We start from the raw sequence: 23,697 nt of genomic DNA, 5'->3' as shown, positions 1-23,697 counted from the left end.
TCTTCTTTTTTCCGCGCAGCAGTAGCCTCGAAGTTTAGGAGCTCTGAAGAGATTCTGACAGGAATTTTCCTCACGGATTTAATTAAAATTACTTCGCCCCCACAGGGGTCCCTCCTCTAACTTTTCTCAAGCCGCGGTACTCTGGTAAGTTTTTTACCGTTTTTCATCGATTACCGTCGAGTTTGGCCCTCGCGGCCTACTGGCCATTGACCGTACCGCGGCTTGATTTTTCTATGGCCATGCCGTCAGGTTTTCGTCAGTGCCCGGACTATACTCGTACCATGTCTATCACAGACCCTCATGGAGTCTGTAATGTGTTTAGGTCGTGAGCATGATGTCCTGTCTTGCACCAAATGTGCCCTTCTGACACAGAAAGGTCGCAAGGCCAGAATGGAGAAGATGGGACTGCTTTTCCGTGCTCACACCCCGACGCCGTCCATCGCGTTGATGTCATCGGAACCGGCACCGTCTAAGTCGCACCAGCATCGACAACTGTCCGGTGGCTGCCCGCCATCGACGTCTTCACGGCCATCAACTCCCGTTTCTTCCCCTCAGGATTGAGGGGATCGTAGGGAGAAGCATCGCCATCGGCATCGTAAGTCTCGGACCGTCGAGGGAGCGAAATCATCGACTGAGCCACCGTCGAAGAAGCCCCGTCCAGGAGCGGCACCGACCACTCCTGTGATCGGGACATCGAGGCCACCCTCACCCGATCGGGGTTTGGGAGTCGCGATTCCGCCTGTAAAGGTGGTCCCTCCGACTGTGCCTCAGCCTCCCTCTTCCGTCACGGAGCCGGAGCTGATTGCCCCAGGTCTCCGGGAAGAACTGGACCGGCTGGTCCAGGAGGCCATCGACAAGGCGATGCAACGACTCCAGGTCCCTCCGGCACCAACACCAGCACCGAGAGTGGAACCAGTCATCGACCCGATTCCAGCAGTGCTGGCACCGCTGCTATCCCGGATGGAGGCGCTCATGACTGCCCTTCCACCGCTGATTCCCGGGTCTCCGATGGCTCCGGTGCGCTCCCTGATGACTGCTTCATTGGGAGGAGAAACACCGTTCTGCATTCCTCCTTCGGGGGTATTGCCTCAGCCATCGATGCCATGTCGTCCCTCGCCACCAATTCATTCATCGGGGGCGATACGCACATCGGCACCTTCGATGCCGGCACTGATGCCCCCCAGGGCGTCCGCGGTGCCACCGGCGATTCCTTCGATTTTTCTCGGAGCCTCAGCCGGGCCCTTCGGGTATCCAGCCCACTTCTCATCCTACAGATCAGCCTGCTGATCCTTATGACACCTGGGGTGATGATACTTCCACAGACACCGATGATTTACCTTCACCTCCTTCTCCTACTGAAAGTAGAATGCGTTTCATTAATTTTGTGAAGGAAATGTCAGAATTGGTCCCTTTTCAGCTTCAGATGGAGCAAGATGATAGGTACCAGATGATGGAGCTTCTCCAATTCCTGGATGCCCCTAAAGTGATTACTTCTATTCCCATTCATCAAGTTCTTCTTGACCTCCTCAAAAAGAACTGGGAAAATCCTGGATCCATTGCCCCAGTACACAGAAAAGCTGACACTACTTATCTAGTACAGTCAGCCCCGGGCTTTCAACAATCTCAGCTTGACCACCACTCAGTTGTGGTAGAATCAGCTCAAAAGAAAGCGAAAAGGACGAAGCCACACTCCTCTACCCCTCCTGTCAAGGAACACAAGTTCCTAGACAATATTGGTCAACGAGTGTTCCAAGGGGCCATGCTCATCTCCAGAATTGCTTCTTACCAGCTGTACATGACCCAATACAATAGGGTCATTTTCAAGCAAATACAGGACTTCTCTGAAACCCTGCCTGACCAATTCCAAGAACATCTTCAAACCCTCGTCAAGCAGGGCTTTGAGACAGGGAAGCATGAGATACGAACAGCTTACGATATCTTTGACACCTCCACTAGAGTGTCTGCAACTGCCATTTCGGCAAAACGCTGGGCCTGGCTCAAGTCTTCTGACCTTCGCCCAGAAGTACAAGACAGGCTCTCTGACCTGCCCTGTATAGGAGATAATCTATTCGGTGAACAGATTCAGCAAATAGTGGCTGAGTTAAAGGACCATCATGAGACCCTCAAACAGCTCTCATCGATACCTTCTGACTTCCCTTCTAGACAGCCCTTCAAGAAGGACTCCAAGAAGTCATTCTTCCGTCCAAGGAAGTACTATCCCCCACCAACAAGGTCCCGAGTTACAAGGCCTTATCAAAAATCTCAGCCTCGCCAGCCCTGGAAGCAAAAGCCACAAGCAGCTCCCCAGCCGGGGCCTGCTTCAGGTTTTTGATTTTCACTTGGAGAGCAGCAGCCTGATCCCTCTGCCAAGCACACCAGTGGGGGGCCGATTATGCCACTTTCATGGTATATGGCAATCAATCACAACTGACCAATGGGTGCTGGCAATCATTGCTCAGGGTTACCATCTGAATTTTCTTGCTGTTCCACCGGACTCCCCACCTCTACAAGCGTGGAGAGTAACTGACCACTCTGTCCTTCTGGAGCAGGAAGTTTCCCTTCTTCTCCAGTTAAGAGCAATAGAACCCGTTCCTCTTTCGCAACAAGGTCTAGGGTTCTATTCCCGGTACTTTTTGATCCCCAAAAAATCCGGGGGCTTCGTCCAATTCTGGACCTACGTGCCCTCAACAAGTACCTCCAGCAGGAAAAGTTCAAGATGGTAACCTTGGGCTCGCTTCTACCTCTTCTACAAAGAGGAGACTGGCTCTGCTCTCTGGACCTCCAGGACGCGTACACCCACATTGCTATAGCTCCAGCTCATCGCAAGTACCTCAGGTTTTTAGTAGGCCCAAAGCACTATCAATACCGGGTGCTTCCATTCGGCCTAGCATCGGCACCACGAATCTTTACCAAATATCTCGTGGTTGTCGCAGCCTTTCTCAGGAAAGAAGGTGTTCACGTCTACCCCTATTTAGACAACTGGTTAATCGGGGCCCCAACCCAGCAAGCCGCTCGGTCGTCCCTGGATTTGACCCTACACACTCTAATCTCTCTAGGATTTCTTGTCAGTTACAAGAAATCCTATTTAGCCCCATCTCAAACCTTGTCTTTGATTGGAGCAGACTTTGACACCATGCAGGCAAAAGCCTTTCTACCTCAACAACGAGTGCAAACCCTCATGTCTCTCGCTCATCAGTTGCAGTCTCAGTATACAGCAACGGCTCGGCAATTCCTTGTCCTTCTCGGACACATGGCGTCCTCAGTCCATCTCACTCCAATGCATTGGACTCTGAGGTCACAATGGATTCAAGCGACTCAGCCTCTGTCAACCATTGTCCACATCACCGATGCACTCCGTCTGTCTCTCGCCTGGTGGAAAGATTGGAACAATCTCCTCCAGGGACTGCCCTTTCATCTACCAGATCCTCAACTCATTCTCACCACCGATGCTGCCAGCCTCAGCTGGGGAGCTCATGTGAACGATCTACAGACACAAGGATCTTGGTCTCCAGAGGAAGCCAAACACCAGATAAATTTCCTGGAGCTTTGAGCAATGTGATATGTTCTCAGAGCTTTTCAGGATTACCTATCAAATCGCGTCATCCTGATTCAGACGGACAACCAGGTGGCCATGTGGTACATCAACAAGCAGGGAGGCACAGGCTCCTTCCTTCTGTGTCAGGAAGCTGCGCAGATTTGGGCGGAAGTGCTCTCCCACTCGATGTACCTCAGGGCCACCTACTTGCCGGGAGTGCACAATGTCTTGGCAGACAAACTAAGTCGTGTCTTCCAACCGCACAAGTGGTCGCTCAATCCCTCGGTAGCGACCTCTCTCTTCCAGCAATGGGGTTATCCCCAAATAGATCTCTTTGCGTCCCCTCAGAACCACAAAGTAGACAATTACTGCTCCCTCATTCGGAGCGAGCGCTCTCAGCCCAGAGATGCATTCTCCCTCTCGTGGACAGCTGGTCTGCTTTATGCATTCCCTCCACTTCCTCTTCTCTCGAAGATTCTCGTGAAGCTCCGTCAGGACAAGGGAACCATGATCCTGATAGCACCTCACTGGCCATGCCAAGTGTGATTTCCAATACTCCAGGATCTCTCCATCCGCAGGCACATTCCCTTGGGAAAGGACCCGCTTCTGATCACTCAGAACGACGGATGTCCACGCCATCCCAACCTTCAGGCCTTGTCCCTGACGGCATGGATGTTGAAAGGCTAATCCTTCAGCCACTTAACCTTTCAGATTCGGTTTCTCGTGTCCTGATTGCTTCGCGAAAGCCTTCCACAAGGAAATCTTACTCCTATTAAATGGAAAAGGTACACATCATGGTGCACTTTGCAGTCCATTGATCCCTTTTCCTGTCCAATCCCAAGGTTTTTGGACTATCTCTGGCATTTGTCAGAATCATGTTTAAAGACCTCTTCAATCAGAATGCATGTCAGTGCAGTAGCCGCCTTCCATAAAGGTGACGGGGCTGTCCCTATATCGGTCCAACCCCTCGTAACACGTTTTCTTAAAGGTTCGCTCCATATCAAGCCACCTTTACGTCCTCCAGCCCCTTCTTGGGACTTAAATCTCGTTCTCGGTCGGCTCATGAAACCTCCATTTGAGCCTTTTCACACCTGTGACCAAAAATATCTCACGTGGAAAGTGATTTTCCTTTTAGCTATCACTTCAGCTCGCAGGGTTAGTGAGTTACAGGCTCTAGTTATCTATCCGCCTTACACTAAACTCCTGCAGGACCGGGCGGTACGCCGCTCTCACCCTAAGTTTTTGCCTAAGGTAGTTTCGGAGTTTCACATTAATCAATCCATTATACTACCTACCTTCTTTCCCAGGCCCCACTCCAACCCAGGGGAACAGGCTCTGCATACCCTTGACTATAAACGGGCTCTAGCGTTCTACCTAGACCATACAGTTGCCCACAGGAAGAGCACTCAGTTATTCATATCTTTCCATCCCAACAAATTAGGGCAACCTGTGGGTAAGCAGACTCTCTCCTCCTGGTTAGCAGACTGCATATCTTTTTGCTATCAGCAAGCAGGCATTCATTTCCAAGACCATGTTAAAGCACACTCTGTGAGGGCCATGGCGACTTCAGTAGCACACCTACGATCGGTGCCGCTTCCTGACATTTGCAGGGCTGCCACCTGGAGCTCACTCCACACTTTCGCAGCCCACTATTGCTTGGACAAAGCTGGAAGACAGGATTCCATCTTCGGCCAATCTGTATTGCATAACCTATTTCCAACGTGACATACCAACACCCTTCAGCCTGCCCGGTGGGGTTCAGGATGCCCTCTACCAAATTCCATCCCAGTTGTGCCTGTTGCACGCAGTTGGGTACATTTGGTGCATGTTCGGACATCCTCAGCTCGGTACTCACCCATATGTGAGGACTACCATCCTGCTTGTCCTGTGAGAAAGCAAATGTTGCTTACCTGTAACAGGTGTTCTCACAGGACAGCAGGATCCTAGTCCTCACGAAACCTGCCTGCTGCCCCGCGGTGTTGGGTTCGTAACATTTTGTTGTTTTATTTTTCAGCACTGCCTGTAGCTTTCAAATAAGACTGAAGGGGGACCCCTGCTGGCTGCAGGGTTAGTGCCATGCTGGGCATGCCCAATAGGGGCCAGTCAAAGTTCTGGAAACTTTGACAGAAGTTTTCCGTGATTGGGCTCCATCCTGATGATGTCACCCATATGTGAGGACTAACATCCTGCTCTCCTGTGAGAACACCTGTTACAGGTAAGCAACATTTGCTTTACACACGTTGGACTGTAAAAGAGCGTTAGCCTATTACAGGAAAAAGACACAGTCAGAGACACGAGCGTCACAGTTGTTTGTATCATTCAACCCGAACGCACCAGGTCTGCCTGTGGCTAAGCGAACCATCTCCAGCTGGATTGCACAATGCATCCAATTCTGCTTCCAGAAAAGGAAGTTAACCTTGTCTTCTCATCCAAACGCACATCAGGTGCAAGCAGTTGTGACCTCAATGGCACATCTCCGACATGTGCAATCCATAGACATATGCAAGGCAGCAACATGGTCATTCTTACACACGTTTTCGTCCCACTACTGCTTGAATTAGCAGACGGCTGACGACGCCAGACTGGGGTGAGCCGTTCTACAATCTGTATCCACATAAAAAATATACTTGACTGTCCACCACGATTGGATTACGCATAACAAAAAGGACTCAAACAATACAGCGTGATCGGGAGCTTAGGACTCCCATGACAGCATGGCTAATTCAGCCCTGCTATTAACTGGAAAAAGCAAGTTTGCTTACTGTAAATGTTGTTTCCGTAGATAGCAGGATGAATTAGCCATGCTGACCCACCCACCTCCCTGGATAGTGGAAGTACCAAACTTACTTCATTGACTGCTTAATCACAGACTGAGGAGATTCTGTTTTTCTGCGCAGGAAGGCACGCGCAGCTGCACAGAGCAAAGCTCTGAACTCTACTTAGAAGCTCCGCCTCCTGGGCCCTGATGGACCGTTCCCATGACAGCATGGCTAATTCATCCTGCTATCTACGGAAACACCGTTTACAGTAAGCAAACTTGCTTTTCTGCTTATTAGTATAGTTATACAATTATTTCTGTGTTGGGATCTATAGCTTCTTGGCTAATTCTATTTTCCTAATAGGAGGTGTATTGGTGTTTAGGGCCTGATTTAGTATTTGTAGTGTTGCCTTTTCATAGGTAGGGTTGTTACTCTTTGAGTGCATTCCATAATACAGGTGTAACTGTGTGCGGATTAGTTTATGTGCATTACTGCAGATCCTGGGAGTATGTTAGGTTGGTTCTGGTATGTGACAGAGGTGAGGTATTTTACTAGCATGTAAGCGTTTGTATCAGTCTTATTTGTTGTATTTTTTCAAGAGGACATGCATTGGTGATAAACTGCTGTCTTTTCATAAGGAGGGCTATTGAGCCTGGTAGTCTGAGTTTGTGTTGCTGTTACTGAGATGACACTAGAACCGGAATATCTTTTTTGTAAGGTGAGTTGTACAAGGAATGTCATAATTCTGCTTTACATACATAATTGTGGGTCAGGGGGGTTCCTGTGGATGCAAACTGTACTTTTACATTTAGCCCTATGATGGTCATGTGTTCAGTGTGTCACGCATGTGAGAACCATCGGTCATATATGTCCCGACAGAAAAAAGGTTGAGAACCACTGTTCTAGCATATTAAGGGAGTTTAGGTAGATTCTGGCAACTCCACTAACGTACCTCTTAAGTCTGTCTTGGGAGATGGAGGTACCCCCACAAAACAGGGAAGGGCAGATGTCCTCCCTCCTCATATAATTGGTAATTAATTAATGGCGATTCTCCATTATCCTTTCCTTTATAAGTACCTTGAATCCAGTAGATTACAGGATTGAAAGTAATAATGGTTTTTACCAGAGGAAGATTGTGTTAAACAAATCTGATCAATTTTTTTGGGTGACCAATGAATTAGATCAGGTGCATGAGCTGGGTGTGGTATATTTGGATTTCAGCAAAACTTGTGATGCTGTCATGTATAGAAGACTCATGAATAAACTGAACAATAAGGGGGGGGGGGGGGGGTGTGGTCCGGAGACTGAGGTCTGTTTTAGAAAATGGTTTGTGATAGACAACAACAGAGGTTAATGAAAAATGGAAGTTCACTGCGAGGAAAGAAGAATGATTAGTGGTGTACTTCAGGAATCTGCCCTGTTGCTGGCTCTGCTCTATCTTTGTGAGCAGTATTGCAGAGGAGTTAGCAGGAAAAAAGATCTGCAAGCAAGTGGATGCTCCTGACAGGGACAGATGTAATAATCTGAAAGTTGGAGGGGGGAAAAAAAACTATTTGGTTTTCAGTGCACATTTTTAACGCTCTGGTTAATTTTTTTTTAACTCCTGATGCAATAAGCTAATGATTTGCTAATGCATTGGGTGTTATAAACGTATAAAAACTGTAAAATGTGCATTCAGCACAAGCCGAATGCACATTTTAACTCAGGGAGGGGGAGCTGTTTCAACAAGTGGCAGCAGCTGTCTCCACCACCACATAGTCTGATAAATACCAATTTATTGGTATGTATTTGCCTACCTCATAGCTGGTTCCTGCTGCCAGATTGAAGGAGAAGTCTTTTCTTATTCATCTAGGTGGCAGCAGCGGTTGCCGCCACTTACCTGCCAAAACAGTTTTTTCCCCCCTTTTATAATTATTTTATCTATAGTGCTGGAAAGATGTATTCCGGCCTTGACCCAGGAGTTAGGTTTCCAGTGCTAAAGAAGGTGTGCTGGCCCAATGCAGTCTCTCTGCATCGGGGAGTAATACTTAATGCCCTCACTAGCATGGGATTTCCATGTAAAGGCACTAAGTATTACTTTCCTTGAGGTATGCACATTTTCTGCACGCAAAAACTGCATCTGGAATAAGTTTTGCCTGCAGAAAAGACGCATACAAATACAGGCTTAAAGGTACGTTCCACTGAATGCATCTTTCTGCATCTGCCTCAGAGTAGGTAGAATGAGATGAGGTTTGGGAGAGTTTGAGGAGTTAAGTTCATGCAGAATCATGCATTTGGTTTGCAGAAATCCAAGGAATGGGAGGAACGCCGAGGGAATGAGATGCTGATGTGCCCCAAGCAGGAAAAAGACCTTGGGGATGCCCTTGCCTGGTAATTTCAAAGTAGCAAAACTGTTGACACAGGGCCAGAGGGATGCTAGAGCATAGGAAGAAGCATAACCAGCACAAAAAGACGAGGTGGTAATGCCTCTGTGCCGGTCATTGTTGAGACCTCATCTGAAGTATTGTTTCCATACCTCTTAAAAGGATATTAACAGAGTAGAAGCAGTCAAGAAGAAGGGCTACCGGAATGGTGCAGGACTTGTTCCAAAAGCCCTAGGAGAGAAGACTTAAAAACCTAAATAGGTATATCCTTGAGGAAGGGAGAAGGAGTTTTATGATAGAGATATTCAAATACCTCAAAGACGTGGAGAGGAAGTTCTAGATGGAAAGAAAGACAACAGGGGCTCAGGAGTAACATCAAGAAATGTTTTCATACAAAGGATCGTAGATGCATGGAATCGCCATGTAAAGGGGGTAATAATGGCATAGACAGTAGCAGAGCTCAAGAAATGGGGATAAACACAAAGAATCCTTAACTAGAAAAAAGTGAAATGAAAGCCAGAGATCAACTGACTTGTCTGGCAGTGCCCCAGGAAGTAATTTGTGCAGAATAGATGGGCCTTGCGGTCCTTGTCTGTCAGCCTGTTCTATGAGTCTGAGCAGAGGGTGGAGTATTGTAAGGGAAGGGAACAAGAGTATGTACAGAGCCACAAAACCTGGAGAAAATCAGTTCTTCCTCTTCATCCAGGCAAGCCAATCCACACCAGTGGGTTGTGCACTCCAACCAGCAGATGTAGATGGAGAACAAAGACTCGCTGACATCACCCTCATATAGCTCTGTTCAAACACCAGCCAGCCAGTTTTTTTCTCAGTCTCCAGCAGGTGCTGGATATACATCCGTGCTTGTGGATCTTGGCCTGCCTGGATTGAACAGGCTGGTTTGACATCCTGTGATGAAAGCAGTAACTCGCTCCCTCAGTTGAGTGTGTGAGAAACAATCTCAGGAGACAAACAAAAATAGGACAGGAGTGAGGAGAAGGCTGCAGCCCTAGCCCTCCTCTGGGTAGCAAAAGAGATCCGGTAAGGTAAGAAGGCCTTGGGCTCAGCTCTGCTACATAGTCCTCTTCTCTGCCTGGTCCTGCGTTCTTCCCTCTGCTCTCTCCCTGCCTTTTTCTTATTTTGCTGGTTTAGTCTGTGTAAAATTTATTTAAAAAAAAAAAAAAAAGTGTGCACATCAAGCAGCGCTGGGAGCGGATGCCGGCGCAATCTTTTGCAGGCTGGGAAGCAGACCGCTGCGGTCGCAGTTGTGCTGAGCCATATTATTCAGGAGTGCTGCAAGCTAGTTTTAAAATAGGCAAAGTTTCAACAGCAAAGCCACACATGGCAGGCGCCATTTTGATTGGCAGGAACTGCTGAGGCACACGGTGGGTCGCATTTGCTCAGCTTTTAGAGGAGAAGAGAAGAGAGTGTGACGTGGCATCTAGAGAGCAGCGCGGGAAGAAGCTTTGCAACTGCCCAGCATGCCATTTGAGGGTCCTTAGTCCCAGGAGATCCCTCAGTATTTGCCAAAATTATGTGGAAGTCCAGGGGAATGTCTCTATTGGGGAGTTTGTTCCTGCAGGGACCTCAGAGTCTCTCCCCGCTTTACAGCAGAGGTTGTGGCAGTGACTCCTATTTAGAGCAACTGAGGAGTCTTCCCCATCCCCTCGGGAGTGGGTTCCGAGAGGGTTTTGCTTACCCCAAGGATGGATCTTTCTGCCATTTCATGGGTGGAATTTTTTAATGGTCTCCAGGCCTTCTGTCGGGAAGAGGCTAGAGATCGCCCGCTTCAGAAATCTCCCTCCTTGGGACCTAGAAAGGGTTCCAGGGAGTCCTTGTCTCTTTCCAGGAGGAAGAAGAGAAGGAGGCAGATGGCGAGGACAAGAATCCTTCAGGAGACTCAGATGGGGATTTGGAATCCTCAGGGGGGATCCCAGCGATCCATTATTGGAAGAGAGGGAGATTCCCCCAGATGCTGAGCCTCAGAACTATGCTGCAACTTTTTTCCACAGGGATGAGATGTCCGGTTTAATTTTACAGACCTTGAATGCCCTTGGGTGTGAGGAGATCTTGCCGGCAGCGGCCAGAGATCCGAAGCGGAACCCTGTAATCATCAGCTTGCACAAGGCATCCTGGTTTTTTCCTCTGCATGAGGCCATCCAGAAGCTGATAGATTTGGAATGGAGTGCACCTGAGGCTAATTTTACAGGTCACTTCTTAGCAGGATTGTATCCTATGGGACCCTAAAGTGAGGGAGCAACTCCGGTTTCCTAAGGTGGATGCATTAGTCTTTGCTGTGCCGAAGCGGACCACCATTCTGGTGAAAGGAGGTGTGGCTTTAAAAGATGCTTATGATCGGAAGATTGAGACTATTTTGAAGCAGGCTTTTGAAGTGATAGCAATGAATCTCCAAATCTCTGCTTGCTGTTGTATGGTGGCCAGGTTACAGTTAGCCCAGGATGCTCAGGAAATTCTGGGAGAGAATGGCCCATATCTGGAGCTGGAAGCCATTCTTGGTGGATGGTAGCTTTGATTGCAGCCTGAAGGCTTATGTAGCTATGGAACTGGTCTGCTGATACTATTTCAAAATCGAACCTTAGAAAGTAACATTTTAAGGGGCGCTTTTTGGAGAGCAATTAGAGAAGATGGTGGATCGATGGGGAGAGTCGAAATTTCCTCTGTTACCAGAGAGAAGTAGACTCCCTAGTTTTCTCAAGCCAAGGGACGATTTCGGAGCTCTTGGCATTTTCGTTCCTCCAGAGTTTTGAGTAGTCAAAGGTCTCAGACATTTGGAAGATCTCAGTCCTTTCAGCCAAGGAAGCCAGGCAAAGACGCAGACTCTGGCTCTGGAACACTGTATTCCTCCCAATGAAGTTTTGAGGGTCCATCCTTAGGTGCCGGGGAGAAGCTGTCGCCTGTCTCAATTTTATTGGAGGTGGACGCACATCACTTCCAACGGTGGGGGGATATGCTTTAAAACTTGTTCATTCTCTCTGACACTTTTATGGTTTCCCCTGCAACTCCATAGAAAAGAAGTCAGTGGTCCAGTGCTTATCCTAAAGGCAGTGGTTCCAGTTCCAAAGGATCAGGAAGGCACAGGCCACTATTCAATTTATTTCGTAGTTCTGAGAAAGAGTGTTTGTTTCGACCTATTTTGGATCTCAAGGGAGTCAGTTGGATCCTCCGAGTTACCCATTTTTAGATGGATATGTTAAGATCAGTGATCATGGTGGAGGAGAAGGGAGAATTTCTCACTTCTCTGAACCTATTGGAAGCTTACTTCTACATTCCAATTTGCAAGCAGCATCAGCGATATCTGCACTTTGCAGCGTAAGGTCAGCATTACCAGTTCCAAGCGTTGCCCTTCGGTTTGGCCACGGTACCCTGGACTTTTTCCAAAGTGATGGTAGTCGTGGCCGCAGCCCTCAGAAAGGAAGGCATTATGGTTCATCTGTACTTGGATGATTGCAGCACCTGGGATGGATAGTGAACTTAGCCAAGAGCAACCTGCAGCCATCTCAGGTTCTGGAGTATCTGGGCATCCGGTTCGACACAGCCAAGGCAAGGTGTCTTTCCCAGAGATTCAGAAGATCTGGGGTCAGGTTCAGGCCCTGCGTGCGGTGATCGGACTGTCAGCCTGTTCATATCTGTAGATGTTGGGATCTGTGGCCGTGACAAATAGAGGTTGTACCTTGGGAGCGTGTTCCATATGCATCCTCTTTAGCGATCTCTCCTTTCTTGATGGAATCCCCAGTCTCAGGAGTATGATATGAAACTGGCCTTGCTGCCAGAGGTGAGGCGGAAGCTTCTCTGGTGGTTGAGAAGAGAGCATCTAGAAAAAAGGTATGAATTTGGAGACTCCCGACTGGTTGGTGGTCATCACGGATACGAGTCTCCAGGGCTGGAGAGCACACTGTCAGGAGTTGGTGGCACAAGAGCAGTAGACTCCTGAAGAGGCGACTTGGTCCATCAGTCGAATGGAGGCATGAGCTATTCAACTAGCTTTCTTTCAGTTTACGGACCAGTTAGAAGTAAAGGCAGTGAAAGTTGTCAGACAATGCGACTGTGGTGGTGTACATAAATCACCAAGGAAGGGACTCTTTAATTCAACAAGTCTGTCTAGAAATGGATCTACTCCTTCTGTGGGCGGAACTTCATTTACAGGCACTGTCAGCCTCCCATATAACAGGAGTAGACAGCATGCAGACGGATTATCTCAGTAGTCACAAGTTGGATCTTGGAGAATGGGAACTGCCTCCTGAAGTGTTTCGTCTTATTGTGGATTGCTGGGTGTGTCCCTTTCTGGATCTAATGGCAACACGCAAGAATGTGAAAGTGGAGAGATTTTATAGTCTGACAAGGGATGTTTACGCTCTGAGTGGATGTCTAGTTCAGACATGGCCACAAGAGAAGCTACTCTATGCATTTCTGCCATGGCCCATGATCGGCCATTTGTTGCAGAAAATAACATGCTATCCAGGCATGGTGCTTCTGGATTGGTCACGCAGGCCGTGGTACATAGATCTGCGTTGTCTTCTGATGGGGGACCCTTGGCAACTCCCTTTTCTGGGGGGGGTGGGGGGGGGTTTGATTCGGCAGGGACCAATTTTCCACAACAGCCCGAGTCAGTTTTGTCTTACGGTTTGGTTTTTGAGAGGTCTAGGCTGTTAAAGCGAGGTTACTCAGGGGCAGTGATGGAAACGCTTTTGAGAGTGCGCGATATTTCCTCCTCTTTGGCAAATATTTGCGACTGGCGAGTGTTTGAGTATTGGTGTCAGAATTATGCTTCTTTACCCACTCGGCACCTGTTCCCTTAATCTTGGAATTTTTACAAGCAGGTCTGAGTAAAAGATTAACCTTGAACACTCTGAAGGTGCAGGTGGCTGCTGTAGTGTGTTATTGGGCTGCATGCAGGGGAGATTGCTCTTTTCTGACCCAGACGTATCTAGATTCTTGAGGGGAGTAAACATCTTAGATCTCCCTTACGATTCCCAGTACCTTTGTGGGATTTGAATCTGGTTCTCTCCTTTCTGGCAAGTTTGACCTTTTGTCCTCTCCCGGGTATTTATTTATTTATTTATTTTTTAATTTAAAAACTTTTCTATACCGTCGCTAAGTTATATACCATCGCAACGGTTTACAAATAGGCACATAGACTAAGGTAAGTAAATGTAGGATATCTTATATTCTAACAGGTGCCAATAAAGTTCGGTTACAGTTTCATAAATAAAATCATCATTTGAGTAATGTTGGTCAAGTCCAGGTATATTATTGAGTTGCTATCGCTTTGAAATATTACTTCTTAAAAGTAGGATTGATTAAATTCATTCTCATCTGCATTACCTTGTACTTTCATTCTCTACCCTCCACACTCTTTAGTGAAGGCTTTTTTAAAGAGCCATGTTTTTAGATTTTTCTTAAAAGTTTTGAGATTATTCTGTAATCTGAGTTCGGGTGGCATCGTGTTCCATAGTATGGGCCCAGCCAATGATAAAGCCCTTTCTCTCACTTGGGTTAATTTTGCTGACTTTACTGAAGGGATTGTTAGTAGTGCTTTGTTTGCTGAGCGGAGGTTTCTTTGTGGAACGTGTACTCGTAAGGCTGTGTTTAGCCAGTCTGCTTCTTTATCATATATTAGTTTGTGTATGGTGCATAAGGCTTTGTATTTTATCCTGTATTCGATGGGTAACCAATGTAAGTCTGCTAGAGTTTCAGTTATATGGTCTCTCCTCTTTTTACCCGTTAGTATTCTGGCTGCAGTATTTTGAAGTATCTGGAGTGGTCTTATCGATGTGCTTGGGAGTCCTAGTAAGAGTGCGTTGCAGTAGTCAGTGCTAGAAAAGATAAGTGTTTGCAATACTGTTCTGAATTGGGCAGGTGTGAGTAATGGTTTTAATCTTCTGAGGACCATAAGTTTTGCGTAGCCTTCTCTTACTTTTACAGATATGTGTTGCTTCAGGTTGATTTCTGGGTCCATTATTACTCCCAGATTCCTTACTTTTTCGGCTAGCTCAATTTTTTGGTTATTTCTTAGGGTTATCGGTGTTTGAATGATTTTAGTATGTTTTCTCTCAAGGTGAAGGAATTCAGTTTTGTCAATGTTGATAACCAGTTCCATCTGGTTTAGTAGTTGTTTAATTATGTCTAGGTACATGTTAGCTAGACTTAATGTTTTTTCAATTGTGTCGTCTATTGGTAGAATTAATTGAATGTCGTCTGCGTAAATGTAATGTATTATCCCTAGGCCTGCCAGCAGATGACATAAGGGTAGCATATATATGTTAAAGAGGGTAGCAGACAGCGCTGAACCCTGAGGTACTCCTGTTTCAAGTTTAAATTTTTCTGATAATGTGTTTTTTATCTGGACTTGAAAGAACCTGTTTAGGTAGGATCTGAACCAGTTTATTGTTTTGTCACATAATCCAATTTCTTCAAGTCTTTTTAGTAGTATTTTGTGGTTTACTGTATCAAAGGCTGCAGATAAGTCGAGCATTATAAGGATATTATGTTTACTGTTATCAAAACCTCTTAGTATGTTGTCTGTTAGTGAGAGAAGTAATGTCTCAGTGCTGTAGTGTTTTCAGAAGCCGTGTTGTGAAGGGTACAGTATGTTATTATTGTCTAGATGTTCAGCTAGCTGTTTCTGTACTGTTTTCTCTATTAATTTAGCTAATAATGGAAGGTTTGAGACTGGGCGGTAGTTAATGAGGATTAATGGGTCACTGTTTTTCTTTTTGATGATTGGCTTAATGATTGCCCCTTTTAGTGTATCTGGCATTAATCCTTCAGTTAGGGATAGGTTTATGATATTAGTTAGTGTTGGGGTTACTACATTGGTAATCTTTTTTATCTCAGTTGTTGGTATTGTATCGATTTTATGTGGAGCAGGGTTTATATTTTTTATCATTGATTCAACTTCTTGTTCAGATATTTCTATAAATGAGGACCATAAATGAGGGTATTTCTTTGCGGTTACTGACTCTGAAGATGGTGTGTTTGGTCACTGTTTGTTCTGTAAGGCGGATTTCAGAATTGCAAGCCTTGTTGTGCAGAGATCCTTCTTTGATAAGGTGCAGATTCAGATGGTACCTGCCTTTCTTCCAAAGGTGATTTCGGAGTTTCACTTAAATCGGTCGGTTGTATTGCCATCCTTGGATAAAGATATGGATGGTCAGGAATACAGCAAATTGCGGCCATTTTACATGTGGTGGCACTTACTGCATTATCTGGAGGTTACAAACCAGTTTCTGAAATTGGATAGGCTTTTTGTTGTTCACCGGGGGGGGGGTGAAGAAGTGGGAGACAGCTTCTCAGGGCCCGGTGGCTCATTGGATTAAGGAAGTAGCATCAGCCTATGTGGATTCTGGGATGCCTCTTCCAAGACAAGTCTGAGCACATCTGACTCAAGCTCAGGAGGTTTCCTTGGCAGAATTGCATTTGCTTTCTCCAGCAGAGATCTGTAGAGCAGTGATGTGGTTGTCTTTGCATACATTTGCCAGGTATGGATGTGGCGGGAGGATTTTGCCTTTGCTAGGGCAGTACTGCTTGGGTCTCAGGCAGCCTCCTGCCCTGGGGAATTAGCTTTGGTACATCTCACTGGTGTGGACTGGCTTGCCTGAATAAAGAGGAAGGTGAAATTACTTCTTACCTGATAATTTCCTTTCCTCAAAGTAAAGCAAGCTAGTCCACCTTCCTGCCCTGGGGTGCCTTGAGGTGACAGACTTTCTTCTGAGTTGCTAGATCCTTGTCCAGAAAGGAATGAGGTTCCAGGATCTTTCATGCAGCTGGTCTCCCGCAAATTGGGTAAGTGAGCTCCGTTCTTCTAAGATACTCTGATTGTCCTAAGATTCTATTGTTAGTGGAGCTGAATCCAGTGTCTCCATTGTTTAACAAAAAAAGAAAAGAAAAAAATCCACAAGGTTAAGTTAAATGGTGTTTGTAGGATCCAATATTATTGTTAATGCTTAGTGGTTAGCTTCCACAATTTGCTTTTGGAGAAATACTGGCTGGCTGGTGCCTGAGGGTGACGTCGCAAATGTTTGTTCTCAGTCTCCACTTGCTGGTTGGTGTGCACAACCCACTGGTGTGGACTGGCTTGTCTTACTTTGAGGAAAGGAAATTATCAGGTAAGAAGTAATTTCACCTTATTCCTTCTCAAGGCATGCAAGATTAAAGTGATCCTTTTTAAAAGTAAACAGTTACAAAATATGACATACACAATGCATTGCTTCTCAGGTGGCCCACAAGGAGAAGTTCAACACATTTTTAAATGACACGAGTTAAACTCAGAGTTGGTCAAGGTTTTGTTTAAACATAGGCTTACAAAAATGCTTCTTAGTGTGTGGTAAATTGTGGAAACGTGAAATTATTGGGCTTTCTGCACATACATATGTGTTACTCCGAAAAACATAAGATATTTTGAGTTATCTGACCCGATCTCCTTTTCTTCACAGCTGGCCTTGGCAGGACAGGCACACTCATAGCTTGCTACATGATGAAGCATTACCGGATGGCGGCAGGCGAGTGCATTGCCTGGATCAGGATTTGCCGGCCTGGCTCAGTGATTGGGCCGCAGCAGCAGTTTCTGGCGAAGTATGTATGCCCGGTCTGTTGTGGTATGCTGCAGTGCAGTCAGGGTTAAGAAGTCAGGGAGAACCATATAACTGTCAACCTCTCTGAAGTTTAGAGAGCAGATTGTAACAAAGAATTTTAAATCTGTGTTTAAAAAATATTTTTGGACTAACACCCACAAAATATCATTCCCTGTACATACCCGGATCAGACAAGACAGTGGGCTGAGCCTCCTATCCAGCAGATGGAGACAGAGGAAAAACTAAAGGGTATCTTGTATCAGGACAGTGCTCACCCTGCATCCCTTCAGTATTTCTCTATCTCCAGCAGATGCAGAAGGCAGACCCTGCGGCTCCCCTCTAGACAGCTAGATTGTTTGGGAAAGTCTACTTTCACCCTCTTTCTGTCTTATTTGGATCAAGTAAGTACTTCATTTCTAGTTTGTTTAAAAAAAAAAAAATCTTCAAGTTTTCATTTCTAGTAGGGAGCAACAGTGTTTGCCCTTGCTCTTACTGGGTGCCTAGGGGGGGCTTTGCCCCTTGAGATCCTCAGCCTAGCACTTTACCCGGTGACCTGCCTGGCTAGGGGTGAAACTGGTGGTCCAGTCCCTCCCCCACGCAGACCCAGAGATGAAGCAGACCTCAGGTCTGCTGCAGAGAAGTTCATTCCTCTGCTGCTTCAACCTTTCCAACAAATTAAAAAAAAAAAAATAAATAGACCTTCGATCGGGGGAAAGAGAGGGTAGTTGAACTTTCTCTTCCCTGCTCTCAGCCAGGCACCAGCGATTCTTGCCGTCTCACACGTGGCAGATCTGCCCCACCCCCTCTATGCCTCGATCAGCCTTTTGCCTCACGTGTGGAAAGTCTGCCTAGCGGCTCTCCTGCGAGGGAGTGTGTTCTCAATGCTTGGAACGGAGGGGAAGGCTCTTCTGCACCGGAGAGATCAGCTGCTCGTTCCCGGCCCAGCAGACACGCTTCAGGGACAGCCCCGTTCCTGCAAACCGCAGGAACGGCGGACATTTTGGTTCCAAACCTCGCTGAAGATTCTGAGCCTGATGGGGGAAGGGACCCGTTTATTTTCCTCATTCCCCCCCCCCCCCCCCCCCCCCCGATTAAAGCCCCGTGGACCCCCCAGATGCCAGTTCTGACACCCTGCCTGCTGAACCCCCTCCTCTCCCAGGCAAATCTCCAGGATTTTTTTCAGCTGATTTTGTTCTCATGCTTATGTTGCCAGCCTTCTACAACAGGATGGACCCACCAGATCCTCAGCTGCCTGCCTGCCCTCCTCCTGCCAAGGTCCCTAGATCGGCTGCAGCGCAGGGGTCCAGGACCCCAGACTCACAAGGGGCGAACCAGGTTCAGGTGGTCCCAGGGGTTCCAGTCCCTCCGGCCCCCACTGATCCACCCGCTCCAATACCGGACCCCGACCCCGACCCGGATGCCGATGTCCTCGCTCTGAATCCACCGATAAAGGGGGACGACCCTAGGGTGTTGCATCTCTTCCAGCGTGAAGAGCTGGATCCGCTTATACCCCATGTTCTGGCCGATTGGGCTTAGACGCCCCTCCGGAGGACAACCGTCTGCTGCAGCTTCTAGCAACGTCGACCCAGTCCTCGCCGGCCTGAGGGAACCCCTGCGCACCTTCCCTTTTCATCCAATGTTAATGCAGTTACTGCTCCGGGAATGGGAGACACCGGAAGCCAGTTTGCACGTGGGCAGAGCCATGGACAAGCTGTTCCCGCTTCCAGACTAGTGACTGGATATGCTCCGGGTTCCCAAGGTAGACGCCTCGGTCTCCATTGTCACGAAGTGCACTACTATCCCAGTCGTGGGGGCGACTGTGTTAAATGATCTTAAGGATTGCAAATTGGAGGTCTACCTCAAAAGGATTTTTGAGGTCTTGGTGCTCGGGGTCCAGGCGACAGTCTGCAGCAGTCTCATGCAGCGGGCAAGCCTTAGGTGGATTCAACAACTACTCAGCACCCAGAGGTGGAAAAGGCAGAGCGGCTGGAAGGCGCCATTGCGTATGGGGCGAATGCCCTCTACGATCTTCTCAGGGTGCAGGCCAGTGCTGTGGTTTCGGCAGTGTCCGCTAGACGTCTCCTCTGGCTTCGTAATTGGGCAGCGGACTCCTCTTCTCTTCTAAATCACAGTTGGGCACTCTTCCATTCAAGGGTAAGTTACTCTTCGGGGAGGACCTGGAGCAGCTTATTAATTCTCTTGGGGACAATAAGGTGTATAAGCTGCTGAAGGACAGCCCTCTGCAATCCAAATCCTTTTTTCCTTCGCACTGTCGGTTCAGGGGTCAGTGCAGGTACAACAGGCCGAGAGGAGCTGCCCAAAGACCCACCTCCACTAGATCCCAGTCTTGGTCTCATGCCTTTCGTGGCCGACGGCCGTTCCGGGATACGAACCCTTCAGGTTCCACCTCAAAGTCCTCCCAATGAAATGCAGGCGGCCCATCGAGGAATGGGCCAACATCACGTCTGATCAGTGGGCCCTCGTTGTGATCGCCAATGGCTACGCATTAGGCTTTGCTCGGGAACTCCTTGACCGCTTTCTAATCTCTCCCTGCAGCTCTCGGAAGCGTCCAGCGGTGTGCCAGACTCTGGACAGGCTCAGGAGCTTGGTGCCATAGTCCCTGTACCCCTGGAGGAACAGGGATCCAGCCAGTATTCCATCTACTTTGTTGTGCCCAAAAAGGATGGCTCCTTCCGACCGATCCTGGACCTCGAGAGGGTCAACCGAGCTCTCCGGGTGGCCCATTTTTGGATGGAGACCCTACGAGCGGTCATAGCGGCGGTTCGCTCAGGCGAATTTCTGGCCTCTCTCAACTTGACAGAGGCTTACCTGTGTATCCCAATACGCCACAACCATCAGAAGTATCTCAGCTTCGCCATTCTGGGACACCACTTCCACTTCTGGGTGCGTCCGTTCAGCCTGGCCACTGCGCCGCTTACATTCACCAAGGTCATGATAGTGGTGGCGGCCTCCCTTCGTCGGGAGGGAGTCCTGGTCCACCCTTACCTGGACGACTGGTTCATCCGGGCCAAGTCTGAGAATCTGTCCCTGCAGCAGTCAACAGGGTCGTAACTTTTCTCTCCTCCCTCGGGTGGATTGTCAACTTATCCAAGAGTCACTTCAAGCCCTCCCAGGTCCTGGAATTTCTAGGAGTCCGTTTCGACACCTGCGCGAGCAAAGTCCTATTGCCCGAGCAATTAAGCTCATGGACCAGGTACAACATCTCTTATCTCTTTCGGTACCCACAATCTGGGACTATCTCCAAGTCCTGGGCTCCATGGCTTCCACCATAGATTTGGTTCCTTGGGCTTTTGTGCATATGCGTCCTCTACAGAAAGCATTGCTGTCCCGCTGGAAGCCGGTCTCAGAGGAGTTCCAAATACCCCTACCGCTCTCAGACTCTACCATTGCCAGCATGCAGTGGTGGCTTTCACTCACACACCTTTTGAAAGGAGTGCCTTTGGAGACACCCCAGTGGATTGTTATGACAACGGATGCCAGCCTTTCCGGCTGGGGAGCGGTGTGTCAGCACCAGTCTACTCAAGGATGGTGGTCTCCTGTGCAATCCCGATGGCACATCAATCGTCTGGAAGCCCGAGCTGTCCGTCTGGCACTCAAGACGTTCCTGCCTTTGCTCCGTCACAAGGCCATGCGGGTCCTCTCTGATAATGCCGCCACCACAGTAGCTTACATCAATCACCAGGGTGGCACCAGGAGTCATCTGGTGGATCTGGGGGCCAGCAAGCTGCTTTCCTGGGTGGAGAGACACCTGAGTCGTCTGGCAGCTTCCCACATTGCGGGGAAGGAGAATGTGTAAGCGGACTTCCTCAGCCGGCAACACCTAGACCCCGGAGAGTGGGAGTTGTCCGACAAGGCGATGACTCTTCTGGTGCGCAAGTGGGGAGCTCCTCACCTCGACCTGATGGCTACCCTGAACAACACAAAGGCTTCCAGATTCTTCAGTCACAGATGGGAGCATTGCGCAGAAGGGGTGGATGCCCTGGTTCTTCCCTGGCCTCACGACGTTCTTCTCTTCGTGTTCCCACCTTGGCCTCTGGTGGGAAAGGTACTCAGAAGGATAGAACTCCACAAGGGGGCCGGTCATTCTCGTAGCGCCGGAATGGCCTCTGAGACCGTGGTTCGCAAATCTGGTGAACCTCACAACAGATGGTCCTCTTCACCTCGGTCACCTCCCAAAGCTGCTCCGCCAAAGACCAGTATTTTTCAATCAGGCGGATCACTTTTGTCTAGTGGCGCCTGAGAAAAAAAGGATATAAGGAGGACGTTATCTCCACTCTCTTGCAGGCAAGGAAGACCTCTACCTCTCTCGCTTACGTCCGGGTATGGAGAGTGTTTGAGGGTGCATGTGCTGAGTCTGGAGTCCAGGCGTGCAATGCTTCGGTGTCTCAGGTCCTTTCCTTCCTGCAGTCCGGTCTCTCCTAAGGTTTGTCTTTCAATTCTCTGTAGGTGCAGGTTTCGGCCCTCTGTTCTTTCCTTGGGAGTATCGATGGTTACGCGGTGGTGACCCATCCAGATGTTATTCGCTTCCTTAAAGGGGGCCAAACATTTAAACCCACCTGTCCAGCCTACTTGTCCATCCTGGAGCCTCAATTTGGTGCTTCAAGACCTTTGCGAGGCACCTTTCAATCCCCTCTGGCGGGCTACGCTTAAAGACTTCACTCTTAAGACAGTATTTTTGGTCTCTATTTGCTCGGCCAGGAGAGTGTCCGAGCTCCAAGCCTTGTCTTGTCGGGAGCCCTTTCTTCACTTTTTGGACTCGGGTGTTTCCCTCAAGACAGTGCCCTCCTTTCTTCTAAAGGTCGTGTCTTCCTTTCACGTCAATCGGTCAGTGGAGCTTCCTGCTTTTTCTCCTGAAGACATTACACGCACGCCTGGCGGTGACCTCCGGCGTCTTGATGTAAAGAGATTCCTACTCCACTACTTACAGATTACTAATGAATTTCTCATCTCTGATCATCTTTGTCCTATGGAGTGGCCCAAATAGAGGTAACAAGGCCTCTAAGGCTATCATTGCTCGCTGGCTGAAGGAGGCCATTGCGTTTGCTTATATCTGTCGTGGCCAGTCAGTTCCGGAGGGCTTGAAGGCCCATGCTTTGCGTGCACAATCTACTTCTTGGGCAGAGAGTCAGTTGGTCTCTCCGCAGGAAATCTGCAGAGCAGCAATTTTGAAGTCTCTTCATACTTTTGCTCATCATTATCGCCTTGAAGTACAGGCGCTAGGTTTTGGCTCCTTCGGACAGCAGGTACTTCCAGCGGGACTCTCTCGGTCCCACCCTGTTTAGGGAAGCTTTGGTACATCCCACTGTCTGGACTGATCCGGGTGCATACAGGGAAATGAAAATTTGGTTCTTACCTGCTATTTTTGTTCCTGTAGTACAGACCTGGGCAAAGGGCGGCCCGCGGGCTGAATCCGGCCCGCCTACGGTCTGTGACCGGCCCGCCCACTGCTGAGAGCAGACGGAGAATGAGGCACGCTGCCTTCCCTTGCAGAGGGAAGGCAGCGTGCCTCATTCTCCGCTCCCTCGCTCCCCGATTGGCCAGCCAATCGGGGAGCGAGGGAGCGGAGAATGAACTGTTTTTTTTTACAGCGTTCGGTGGGGGGGGGGGAGGGAGTGACTCGAGCGAAGGCACGCTGCCCGATTGGCCGGTGCTGGGCAAGCCTTGCCCAGCACCGGCCAATCGGGCAGCGTGCCTTCGCTCGAGTTTCTTTCCTACCTACCTACCAGTTCCGCCTTTCGTGGTCTTTTTCAGGGGTCCCCAACCACCGGTCCGCCGGAGTTTTTTGCCGGTCCGCGGCGCGCGCTCCCGGTCTCTCCTGCTGCCGTTGCCGCTGGGCTGTCAGCACGTTCAAGCCCAGTGGGAACGGCAGCGGTGTTAGAAGCTGTGGCACCCGCGGCTGGCCTTTTCTTCTTCCCGCGCCTGCACCCCCCCTCCCGTGACCCGGAACAGGAAGTGATACATGGAGCGGTGCGCGGGAAGGAGAAAGAGCCGTGCCGCGTCGGCTGCAGCGTCGGTCCCCGAGCAATTGAAGCAGCCAGTAATCTAGAAAGGAGTCAGCAGCATGAGCCTCCCGCGGCCGATGGGATTCTTCTTTCTTGGCCTGCGGGGGCTGCTGCAGCTCCCATTTGTGCTCGGGGGGGGGGGGGGGAGAGAGAAAGAGAGAGAAGCAGCCAGCCAGCCTGCTTGTGTGTGATTGATTGGTCAGAGAGCTGATGTGTGTGTGTATGTAAGAGACAATGAAAGTGATTGCTCAGGGAGATGACTGATGTGTATGTGAGAGTGTGAGACATTAGTCAGGGAGGTGACTGATGTGTGTGTGTGTGTGAGAGAGAAAAAGCATGGAAGTGAGAAGTCTGGGTATGTGGGAAAGCATGAGCCTAAGAAGCCTGGTGTGGGAGTGAGAAACCTGGGTGAGTGTGCATGCATGAGAG

General features: G+C 48.7%; 1 protein-coding gene across 9 annotated transcripts in view; it reads left to right on the top strand.

Moving 5' to 3' along the window:
* The window catches only part of CDC14B (cell division cycle 14B), a 283,418-nt gene that overhangs the window by 159,907 nt on the left and 99,814 nt on the right, over positions 1–23,697 (top strand). For all 9 annotated transcript variants that reach the window (XR_003858911.1, XM_029617847.1, XM_029617825.1 and 6 more), the window contains exon 10: positions 17,108–17,246. Coding sequence is in view for 8 of the 9 variants with exons in the window: in XM_029617847.1 (XP_029473707.1) it covers positions 17,108–17,246 (139 nt within the window). In the remaining variant the exon portion in view is untranslated. The remainder of the gene's footprint in view (positions 1–17,107; positions 17,247–23,697) is intronic.

The sequence above is a fragment of the Rhinatrema bivittatum genome, chromosome 1 (assembly GCF_901001135.1).
Source record: "Rhinatrema bivittatum chromosome 1, aRhiBiv1.1, whole genome shotgun sequence".
Classification (NCBI taxonomy): domain Eukaryota; kingdom Metazoa; phylum Chordata; class Amphibia; order Gymnophiona; family Rhinatrematidae; genus Rhinatrema; species Rhinatrema bivittatum.
This window is presented reverse-complemented; position numbering and strand designations above follow the sequence as displayed.